This window comes from Sorex araneus, chromosome 4, assembly GCF_027595985.1.
Source record: "Sorex araneus isolate mSorAra2 chromosome 4, mSorAra2.pri, whole genome shotgun sequence".
NCBI lineage: Eukaryota > Metazoa > Chordata > Mammalia > Eulipotyphla > Soricidae > Sorex > Sorex araneus.
In genome coordinates this window covers 8690973-8703026 of record NC_073305.1, presented here as the reverse complement: position 1 = coordinate 8703026, position 12054 = coordinate 8690973, and the positions used below count along the sequence as shown (strand labels likewise).

The following is a 12054-nucleotide window of genomic DNA, read 5'->3' as shown; positions in this document are numbered from 1 at the left end:
GACTAGTTCCTTTTAAAGCTTTTCAGTTCTCAGGTTTTTAAAAAATTTTATATTATTTTTATAAAGTTGTTCACAATAGTTCGTTACAGTTAATATCCAAACACCAATCCCTCTCAGTTCTCAGTTTGGCCCTCCTTCTTGGTGTTTGTGTGAGGACCACAGGACACATCATGTGAACATTTGTGTTCATACAACTGGCTGCACGCCTTGCACACGCTCAGTTGTGGTACCAAAGGGCAGTGCTGGAACACCACTCAGCACCCTCAGGGTGGTGCCAGAGGGACAAGCCCCCTCTGTCCAGCCTCACTTCTCACCCTGCCACTAACAGGGAGGAAACTCGGGCCCAGAAGGCAGTGAACGCAAGGCTGAGTTTCCAGCTTCCTAAAGGCTGGGGTGAGGGCCTGGCCTTTGTGCAACTCGGGTTTTCTTCCTCTGAACTGGGACACACACTCGTGCATCGCATGCTGAGCAGCGGGGCAGCACGGGAAGAAGCGGAGGGCCGCTGGGGCCAGAAAAGCTGACCTTCTGTCTGAGCTCTCACCCTCACCAGCAGGACGAGGACAGAGCCACACTGTCCCCTCCCAACGTGCACAGCCAGTGGCGGGGCCGTACCTCTCGAGAGGTCCTTGCTACGTAGCACTGGCGTCTCGGAGCTCATCAGAGCAGTTCCCGTGGGGCCTCTCATCCATAAGGATCATTTGGGGTTGAATAATCAAAAGGTCATTTCTTTTTTTGTTTGTTTAGGCCTTTGAGCCACACCCAGAGATGTTCAGGGACTACTCATGGCACTGTGCTCAACAGGGCTCACTCTGAGCAATGTTTGGGGACTCTTATGAAGTGCCAGGGATTGTGTCTGTCTTAACCTCCAAGACCCCGAAAATCATTTATAAGTCATTTGAGCCAAGTCTTATGCAATCTTCCTCTCAGATGTGACCACATTTCCTCTCAATTTCTTAAAATGTGCTTCCCGAAAGCATTAACACACAAGTCTGATTTGACCTGGTCTAAACTCTTAAAGTACACAGAACCTGTACACTCTTGCCTTGAACAATATTATCATCCATAGTTTACATCATTTTAAATACACTTTATTTTTACATTTTAGGTACTGTGTCTTAAAAACTGTTATTGGTATGGTTTTGCACATAAAAAACTCCAGCACCGCACTCTCCACCAGTGTCCATCCCCCTCCGCCACCATCGGGGTCCCCTGTGCAGCCTCATTCTCCCCTTTGGTGGCTTCCTACTGGAAACCAGTTCTGTTTGTTTACTCTATGCATCTGCTATTCTGCATGCAGCCCCTACCATGTTTCTTTATATGCCACGAGATCATTTTGTGTCTGTTCCTCTCCTTCTAACTTCGTTCAGCGTGACACTCTCCTGACTCCACCTAAGTAACTACAAATTGCATGATTTAATCTTTTCTTATAGTCAATTAATAGTCCATTGTGTATTCTTGGCTATTTGGGCTGTTTCCAGAATTTTGGCTATCGTGAATGTTTTTTCAGAGTAGAATTTTTTTTCTTTTTGGGTCACACCCAGCGATGCTCAGGGGTTACTCCTGGCTCTGTACTCAGGAATCACCCCCAGCCGCACTCAGGGGACCACATGGGATGCTGGGAATCAAACCCGGGTCGGCCACGTGCAAGGCAAACACCCTATCCGCTGTGCTATCACTCCAGCCCCCAGAGTAGAATTTTTGGGCCCTTGGAGTAGATGCCAAGAAGTGGAATTGCTGGGTCATATGCAAGTTCAATTTTTAATTTTATTTATTTATTTACTTACTTATTTATTGCTTTTTGGGTCACACCCAGAAATGCTCAGAGGCTACTCTTGGCTGTACTCAGGGAACCACATGGAACACTGAGGATTGAACCTAGGTCAGCCGCATGCAAGGCAAACGCCCTACCCACTGTACTATAGCTCTGGCCCCCAATTTCTAATTCTTGAGAAGTGTCCATATTGCTTTTCCAAAAGGCGGGACTAGTCGACATTCCCTGGGCTCGAGCGATAGCACAGTGGTAACGCCTTACATGTGGCCGACCCGGGTTCAATTCCTCCGTCCCTCTTGGAGCCCAGCAAGCTACCGAGAGTATCTCACCCACAGGGCAGAGCCTGGCAAGCTACCCGTAGCATATTCAATATGCCAAAAATAGTAATAACAAGTCTCAAAATGGAGACGTTATTGTGCCTGCTCGAGCAAATCAATGAGCAGTGACAGTGACAGTGAACATTCCCCAAAATTCAGTGAATAAGGGTGAAATTTTTTCTCACATCATACAAACACTGGTTGTTTTGTTCTTTGTAATGTGTGCCAGTCTCACCAGTGTGAGGTGATTTCTTATTATTGTTTTGATTTCATTTCCCAGATAAGTGATGTAGAGCATTCTCTCATGTACCTTTTGGCCATCTGTCTGTCTTCTTTGATGAAGTTTCTGTTCATTTCTCCCCCTACCCACCCTTTTTTTTTTTTATGGGGCTGATTGTTTTTTTTCTTGTAAAGTTTGACCAATGCTTTATACATCTTGGATATTCTGATGAGTGGTAGGCAAATATCACACCCCCACCCCAGTCTGTGGGGTGTCCTTTTCTTCTGGTTAGTTTTTCAGTTCAGTGGCATCTTCAGTGCAGAAGTTTTTCAAGCAAATGTTTGATCCCTTTGTCTATCTTTGCTCCTCTTTGCTTTGCCAGAATTGGATCACTGAGGATATGACTAGATTAAACATGTGATGTGTTCTACCTATGTGTTATATCACTTATGGGTTCAGGTCTGATATCAAGAATTTTTATTTTGGGTTTTTTTGTTTGTTTGTTTGTTGTTTGGGGGGGTTGGTTTTGTATTGTTTTAGTTTTTGGGTTTTGCTCTTGGGGCCACATCTGATGGGGCTCAGGACTTATTCCTGGCTCTGCACTTGGGGATCACCTCTGGAAGGGCTCAGGGGACCATACAGGATTGCAGGAATTGAACCCGAGCTCACCGTGTACAAAGCAAGCACCCTACCTGCTGTCTATTCACTTTGGCCCTTATGTCAAGGTCTCTAATCACATTCTGATTTGACTTTTGTGCATAGTGTTAGAGGTCTGAATTCATTTTATAGCATCTGAACAAACAGTTTTCCTAGCACAATTTGCTGAAGACACCCTTTTTATTCCACTTCCTATTTTTCCCTCCTTTGTCAAAGACTAACTGTCCAAATGCCTGAGGATCTGTTTCTGGCCTCTTTATTCTATTCCCTTAGTCTGAGAACCTGTCCCTATTCCAGTATCATACTATATAACTATGGTTTTATAATATAGTTTGAAATTGGGGAGAGAAAGTCCTCCCATCTTTTTTCCAAGTGTTTTGGTTATTCAATATGGGGGGGGGGGAGGAAATGTTATTACTCCATATAAATCTCAACAGTGTTTGGTCTATAACTTAAAAACTGTCATGGGTAATCCCAGGAAAGCCCAGTCACCACAGGGCCAAGATCTCTAGACCCTAGATGAGATGAGGGCTAACTGAGTCTCACCCTGCCAAAAACCCAGTCCTCCACCCACTGACATCTGGGTCCTGCCACTGCCAGAGACTCGGCCAAGCTTCAGGATGACCTGCAACAGGCAAGAGACAACTGCAGCTGAAGCTCCTGAAGAGAACAGCCACATAATCTACCGCGCAATACCTCCAAACTTCACAGAGCTGAGAGCCCAGAAGAAGCAAGAAAAGTAGATGGGAAAATTGTGTAGAAGCTCACGAAGCCCCATGAATGAAAAACAGTAACACAGAGGGCCCAACTCACAGCGAACAGCTCAGTAAATCTTCAGTTCATGACTTTAGCAACACCATTACAAGATGTATGTTGTAGGAAGTAATGTAAAGGAAATTAATTATGCCTGCTAAAGGAGCAGGCCAGCTAGGGGGTGGGTGAGGAACTAAAGACACTGGAAGAGGTAAAGGCACATTGGTGGTGGGATGAATATTGAATGTTTGAATATTGAATACTTGAAACAACTTGTGTTGTGATTGTATTTGTAATCACGATGTTTAAATAAAGTCAATTTTTTTTCAACGTCATGGGCATTTTTTATAGGGACTGCAGTGAATTTGTATAATGCCTGGCAAGATGATAATTTTGTCAATTTTAATCCTTCCAATCCATGAACAGGGAATGGGCATTTCTATTTCCTCATGTTCTCTTTTTTTTCCTTTTAGCTGTCACTGTCACTGTCATTCTGCTGCTCATGGATTTGCTCCTGTGGGCACCAGTAACAATGTCTCCATTGTGAGACTTGTTACTATTTTTGGCATATCAAATATGCCACCTGTAGCTTGTCAGGGTCTCCCGAGAAAGTGAGGTGTAAGTGAGATACTCTCGGTAGCTTGTCAAGTTCTCCAAGAGGGGCAGAGGAATCGAACCCTGTCGGCAGCATGCAAGGCAAACACCCTACCCGCTGTGCTATTGCTCCAGCAGTGTTTCATAATTTTCTTTGTAAGTCTTCCACCTCTTTTGTTAAATTGATTCCCAGGTCTGTTCAGGTGCTGTTTCCTCTTGATTCAGCTTTTATTTTATAGGAGTTATAGGAGTCTAAAAATCTATCAATTTCTTCTAGGTTCTCCAATTTTGTGGCATAAAGATTTTCAAACTAACCCTGACTGGTTAATTTAGGCCACTGATTTTGCATGAGATTACTGGATAAAGGAACTTGTTGCTATCATCATGAGGAGTTCTGTGTATATGTGAAGTTTGACCTGTGTTAAAGTAGCCACTTCTTACATATGCAACTCTTACATGGCTGGTTTTGAGGCTATGAAATTCCTGACCTGTTGTTTACCAATGAAGCTTTATATAGGTCTTTAAGTCTTAATGATAGTCTAGCTGAGTGTTCTTAGCGAGGTGCTCATATCATTGAACTTTTAAATTATATCTCATTTTTTTCTAGCCTGTAATATCTCACTTGACCTGCTGTGAATCTCAAGGAAACTCCTTTGTATGTAATTTTCTTCCTTTATCTTGCTGCTTTCAATATCCAATCTCTATCAGTAGTTATAGTCATTTTGATTATGATGTGTCTCAGAGTATTTTTAATCTAGGTCTTTTGTGGCTGGGGTCCATAGGGCCTCCTGAATCTAGATGCATGTACTTATCAGCTCTGGGAACTTCTCATTTTTTGACTAATAGTTCTTCATGGAATTCCCCTTCCTGTACCTCAGGGACTCCAGTGACTCTTATATTGTTCCTCTTAAGCTCATTCCATAGTTCTCTATTGTGTAGTTCATTCATTTTCAGACTTTTTCCATCTTCAGTTGTTTACTAGAGATTTCCTGCATCTTGACTCATAGACCACTAGTTTTATCCTCAGCTACTCTTACCCTACTGCTAAGGCCTTCCAAAGAATTTACTTAACCTACCAAACCCTTTAGTTCTGTAACTTCTGCTTGTCATTCTCTCATTTCTGAACTGTTTCCTTGTTCCTGTACCATCATTTCTTTGAGCTCACTAAACATTCTCAGCATGGCATCCTCAAAGTCCTTGTTCTGATTTGTTATGTGTTTTTTCTGGACACAACCCGAAGTGCTTGGAGTGTGTCCTGGATCTGTGATCAGGGATCACTCCTGGGTGGGGTTCAGGGGACTAGACTACATGGGGTGCTGGGGATCCAGCCCACGTCTGCTGCATACAAGGCAAGCATCTTACTCCCAGTTCTACCTTATCTCACTAGCCCCTAAAGTCCTTTTCTGAGGAGTTATAGAGTTGGTCAGTACTAGTCATGACTTCAGGCTATTCTTTTCAGTTACTAAGCTCGGTGTGTTAACGATGCTATTCCTATTGTGTCATATGCGACATTGGGGTAAACCTCTATAACCCACCACCCCTTCCTGAGAGAGTTCTCTGAGTGATTCAGTTGAGTATTACTCTCTTCCCTCTCAGCCACAACTATGCAAATCACATATTGTTGATGGCTTGTAGTTTGGAGTTCCATGTTAGGGTTATAGGGCAACTTTCAATGTCATTGTCTTTTCCTTTTTGGCCTGCAGGGGGACTAGTCTCGTCAGTGTCCAGAGGCGGGAAGGAAAGATGGAAGATTGGGAGCCATGGGGCTGAGTGGGGATTCTGGATGGGGGCTGTACCTCTCACCTGCAGAGGACACTTCCCCTCAGGTGTCCAGATGCGGGGAGGGGAGCAACAGATGATTGGGCTGGTGGCCAGAGGGAATGAACAAGCAGGACGAGTGGGGCTTCTAGAAGGGGCAGCACCCTTCATCTACAAGGAGACAGTCCCCTTAGGTGTCCAGAGGCAGGGAGAAAGAGATGTGGGGACTGCCAGCCAAGAGGTATGAAAAAAGTTCAGCTTAAATACTCTTTCGTCCCTCAATTACAGGGTAAACAACAACAACAACAAAAGTCTACATTTTGCTCTGCTGGAATATTATCTCTGGGCCCTGACAGGCCTCCCCAAAGGCTGACGTAAGCCAGACAATGGCTTCGACTTACTGTTAAGAACCCTGTGGCAAAAATAAAGGAAACTTCTGAAAAGCCTACCTTTGTCCTGATTACAAGTTGTGGAAAAAGTATGAGATAATGGCTTGACTGGGCACTAACATCCATGGAGGTCATTTCAGGATAAGAGATTCAAACAACCTAAAGTCCATTCCTCTTCCCAAATACAGACGGCTCTGAGTAAAGTGACTATGTGAGATGAGGCACTTACTGAAAATTATGAAGAATACTTCTTGTTTATCTTTAAGAATGTGGGGCTGGAGTGATAGTATAGTGGGTACGGTGTTTGACTTGCATGCAGCCAACCCTGATTCTAACTTCAAACCTCATAGACTCACTTTGGAATCTTGGGCAGGTCTTGCTTTCTTCATTTGTAAATGAGGCCACAAATTCAACCTCACAGGTTGGCAATGATTAAATAGGGTAATACACATAAACATTCTCTAGCCTACCGCAGTTACTCAGTAATATTCATGTAAATGGAAGGTTAGGGAACTTGCTGGCCCAACTGGAATACGGTAGATCCAAAATAAGCACCAAAGAAGGAATCGTGGTTGAAATGAACCTGGAGTGGTTCTTTTAAGGGAGAAAATGAGGAAGGGTTCAGAGAATAAAAGACAAATTGGGAAGCACCTTTGGGTAGGAAAATGGAACTTCTAGCTAAACAGAAATGACTGAACAGAGCATAAACTTAAATATTAGTATGTCTTGGGACTCAGGGGAAGGTTCTGAGTTGGACCACCAAACTAAAGGCACAATTTGATATGGGTGGGAATTAGGAGACACCGAGGTTTGTAAGAAGCAGACTAGCAGATGATCACAACAGCAGGACTCAAGAGCTTTCTACTGCTAGGTGAGGATTAGAGTGGATGCAAGGGCAACTGGGTACAGGCAGGTTCAAGTGGTGAAAGACTATTTTTCGGACATCATGCCTTATCAGTTCTGTTTTTTGGCAACTATATTGATTCCCAGCACCCTAGGAGCCCTACTAGGAATTATCCCTGAGCACAAAGCCAGGAATAAGCCCTGAGAAAAGGAAGGAAGAAAGGAAGGGAGGGAGAGAGGGAGGGAGGGAGGGAGGGAGGGAGGGAGGGAGGAAGGAAGGAAGGAAGGAAGGAAGGAAGGAAGGAAGGAAGGAAGGAAGGAAGGAAGGAAGGAAGGAAGGAAGGAAGGAAGACAACTTCAGCTTACCATCAGGATTGATGGTCTAGACTAGCTGCCTAGCTTGTTAAGCTATGGGTGGCAACTCCATAACAGATTATAGAACTGAATGTGGAGGGGCGTGGGAAGGGAGACACACACACCAAAAAAAAAAAAAAAATCTTAAAATTTTGTTTTAGGGGCAGGAGATAGTACAGTAGTTCGATACCTAGCACATGACCTCATAAGCACACCAAATTTAGTCCAGGAGGCCCCCAAAGCATCACCAGGTGTGGCCCTGGAGGCCACCAAGGACCTCCAGGGTGGCCTTGGTGGGTCCTAGAAACACAAAACCCAAGCAGCACTATATCCTTGGGTCCCAGCATCAAACTGCCAGCTCAGTTAGCGTAGTATTGACAGGCGTGGTCCCTTGGCCCTCTAAGTAGAATCACTTGGGAAAGCACCCTGAAAAAATGTGACAATAAGGACAGGGGAAATAGTACAGCAACTAGGACATTTGCCTTGCAAGTGGCCACACTAAGTTCAATCCCCAGCACATATATGGTCCCCTGAGCCCCACCAGGAGTAATTCCTGAGTACTCCTGCTTGTGGTCCCAAAACAAAGCACTGTCTGAGCACTGTAGTCCCGTTGTTCATCGATTTGCTCGAGCGGGCACCAGTAACGTCTCCATTATGAGACTTGTTGTTACTGTTTTTGGCACACTGAATACGCCACGGGTAGCTTGCCAGGCTCTGCCGTGCAGGCGGGGATACTCTCAGTAGCTTGCCGGGCTCTCCGACAGGGACGGACAAATTGAACCCGGGTCAGCCGCATGCAAGGTGAATGCCCTACTCGAATTAACCTATGTAAAGCAAAACAAAACAAAACAAAATTCTCAGGTGAAAATGAATTACAAGTGAAAAAAGTTTAAGCAGCTCACGTTTAGAGAACTCCTATGGTTCTTATTGCATTTATATACTTTTATAATTTGTTTTTTGGACCTCACCAATAATGCCCAAGGCTTACTTCTAGCTCAGGATTCAGGATTCTGGCAGCTCCTGGGGAATAATATGCAGTGCCTGGAATTGAAGCTGGTTTGGCCACGTGCAAGACAAATTCCTTAACTCTAGTCCTATCTCTCCAGTCCAGGGCCTATTCTAACAGGCTATTTCAAACCTACACAATATACCCATAACCAAAAAATAAAAAATCTTTATTCATCATTCATTCACTTATTCATTAATTCATGAATAACATATAGGTCATGACAACCACTGACTTTATTAAGCTCTGGAATAATAGGAAGTAAGTAATAAATAAGAATTTTAAGGGGTTGAAAGTCTGTAGGATAAACAGATTCACAAATAACTCAGACACTAGACAGATTCTAAGCAGCATAAGAGAGGAATGAGCAAAATTCTATGCCATGGGTTAGAAACTGGTTACTAATCAGGCTGTATTTGGCCAGCAAATGTTTGGTTTGGCCCACATGGTGTTTGATTTTGTTGTTTTAGATTAGGTGCCAACATTCTGAAATTAGGACACTTCGCATAAAAATCCAGATTCCTAGCTTCTGGTGAAAGTAGGAAGATCTCAGCACGCTAGGCCAAATTTCGACACGGGCGTAATTGGCAGGAAGTGAGCAGCAGCTGCCCCTCAGAGGAAGCACATGAGCGCTGCAACTGGCCGGGCTCATCACTCTGGGACTCTGACACTGACAACCAACAAGCAGTTGGCAGTTCTGTCAGGACCTTGTGCTGTGGGGATTTAAAAGACTTTGAGTTAGAGTTTGAAAAAAAAAAACAACAACAACTGTTCTGCCTAAATTTCTCTTAAAAGTAGAAGAAAGGAGGCCAGAAGATAACTCCTAGACTTAAAGCACTTGCTCAGAAAGCTTAGGGCCATGAGCACAAACTTCGGTGTCACATAATAAGCCAAGGTAACAGACAGTTCTCTGGGGATTCACAGAGGGAGCACGAGGGAAAGTATAAGTAAAAGACACCCTGGTAGCAATGTGTTTGATAAAACGGTTGTGTAGAATGGAAAATTGCAGGCTGGAGCAATAGCACAGCGGGGAGGGCATTTGCCTTGCACGTGGCCGACCCAGGTTCTATCCCCAGCATCCCATATGGTCCCTCGAGCACCACCAGGAGTAATTCCTGAGTGCAGAGCCAGGAGTAACCCCTGTGCATTGCTGGGTGTGACCTAAAAAGCAAAAAAAAAAAAAAAAAAAAGAAAGAAAGGAAAATTGCTTGTGCTTAAAATGCAAATAGAGGGGCTAGAGCGATAGCACAGCGGGTAGGGCGTTTGCCTTGCGTGAGGCCGACCCGGGTTCGAATCCCAGCATCCCATATGGTCCCCTGAGCACCGCCAGGAGTAATTCCTGAGTGTAGAACCAGGAGTAACCCCTGTGCATCGCTGGGTGTGACCCAAAAAGCAAAAGAAAAAAAAAAGTTTAAAATGCAAATAGAGCTGAAGAGACAGTACAGTGGGTAGGGCACTTATCTTGTACCCAACTGACCTGGGCTCAAGTCCCAGCATCCTATATGGTCCCCTGACACTGCCAGGAGCAATCCCTGAGCACAAAGTCAGAAGTAAGTCCGGAACACTGCTTGGTGTAGCCCAAAACCCAAAAACTATGTAAATAAAAAATAAAATGCAAATAAACATTTCCTGTATCCCCATTACGTGGCATTTGAGTATGCAGTCTCTGTAACATGGAGAAAACGTAGAGGTTGAGAGTTCTGGCTCCACCACTTATACACTGTGTAACCAGGGCAAATTATTTACCCTCTCTGTGATTCAATTTCCTTGCATATAAAAGAGGTCATTATGGGGAGGCTGGAGCAATAGCACAGCGGGTAGGGCGTTTGCCTTGCACGCAGCCGATCGGGGTTCGATTCCCAGCATCCCATATGGTCCTCCGAGCACCGCCAGGAGTAATTCCTGAGTTCATGAGCCAGGAATAACCCCTGTGCATCGCCAGGTGTGACCCAAAAAGAAAAAAAAAAAAAAGGTCATTAGGAATGTTGTGGGGTTACAATGAGAGAAAAGGTCAAGTTCTCAGCCAGTGCCAGCACATACTGTTAGTTATTACTCCTGCAGACTACAAAAGAGACAGCAAGCATCTTTGATGGCCACCGTAATGGACATTTGGGATGTGAGATTTGAGGGGTAAGAATAAGTGTGAAAATTGATTACGGAAAAAGAGCTAGAACAAGTGTCCTGGCCCAGCAACACAAACACAACTGGAGAGACCATCTAAGCCAGGCAGAGAAGTCTGCACTCAATCAGCATTTCCCAAAGTGCATCGCTGTGTGACAGGTTTCTTGGGGTGCGGCATTCAGGAGGGAAAGCAATGCCGGACTGATGCGGGGAGTGACGCAACAAGCTCCGATTCCAACTTTTCGTTCCAAACTTCCCTCCGTCCTACAGCGTCCCCCCACTGAGGACCTGTCAGAGAGAGCAAACTAAGGACCACGGGGGAAGTACGAGGGCTAAAGCGATGCTTGCCTTGCATGAGGCCAACCCCTGTTCGATCCTGGGGCCAACTCATGACCCTCCAACCACCACAGGAAGTGCCCTCTGAGCACTGAGCTGGGAGTATCAGCCCTGAACACCTCTGGGTGTGGGTCAACCCAGCAGAAAACAGATCTGCGGCTCTTCCTGCCGCGCTCCCTAGGACGCCCCGGCTGCAACTTAGTAACTTCATCTGCTTCCTCCCCGCCGTACTTCCAGCGTCTCCGGCACCTTCACCCTGGCGCGAGAGCAAGCCGATTCTCCTCAGAGAAGGCCGCGTCCAGGATGGCACAGTGGGCGGGGCGTTCGCCTCGCACCTGGCCGGGTGACCCGGGTTCGATCCCCCCCCCCCCCCCGGGGCCCGCGCACCGCCGGGCGGGATCCCTGAGGGCAGAGCCAGCAGCATCGCCGGGGGTGGCCCCCGAAACCGAAGAAAGGAAACGAGAGAGGGAAAATAGAAGAAGATGCCGACAAGGTCCCCGGGAAAGGGGGTGTGGAGGCGCCCGGGGTGAGCTCACGGCCGGCGATCACCTCAGCGCACTACCTCAGGCCCCTCAGCGCCCCCTCTGCCCGCCTCCCCGGGCCTCAGTTTCCTCAGGCGAACGGTCTCGCCTCATTCGAGTGGCCGGGCCGCGAGCGGTCAGCGCTGCTCCAGCCCAGGCCGCAGGCCCGTTGCCCCTGGCAACCCGCGGCCATCCCGCCCGGCGACGGCCCCCCGCTCGTCCCCGACGGCGCCGCTCCTCACCACTGCTCGGCTTTATCTCTCCACGTCAACACGGCCCTCATGGCGCGTCCCCTCACGCCTCCGGCCCCTCCTCCCGGCCGGGCACCGGCCCCCTCGCCGCGCCGCTTGGGCTACCTGCGCTACCCGGGGCAACGCACATGCGCGGTGAGGGGCGCGCGCCCGGCCGTTCCCA

The 12054-nt window shown here is 46.5% G+C and overlaps 1 protein-coding gene across 3 annotated transcripts in view; it reads right to left on the bottom strand.

Moving 5' to 3' along the window:
• The window catches only part of IFT122 (intraflagellar transport 122), a 66684-nt gene extending 54649 nt beyond the window's left edge, over positions 1 to 12035 (bottom strand). For all 3 annotated transcript variants that reach the window (XM_004613182.3, XM_055136092.1, XM_055136093.1), the window contains exon 1: positions 11883 to 12035. In XM_004613182.3, coding sequence (XP_004613239.2) covers positions 11883 to 11923 — 41 coding nt within the window. In that variant the 5' untranslated portion in view covers positions 11924 to 12035. The remainder of the gene's footprint in view (positions 1 to 11882) is intronic.
• Between the last annotated feature and the right edge of the window lie 19 nt (positions 12036 to 12054).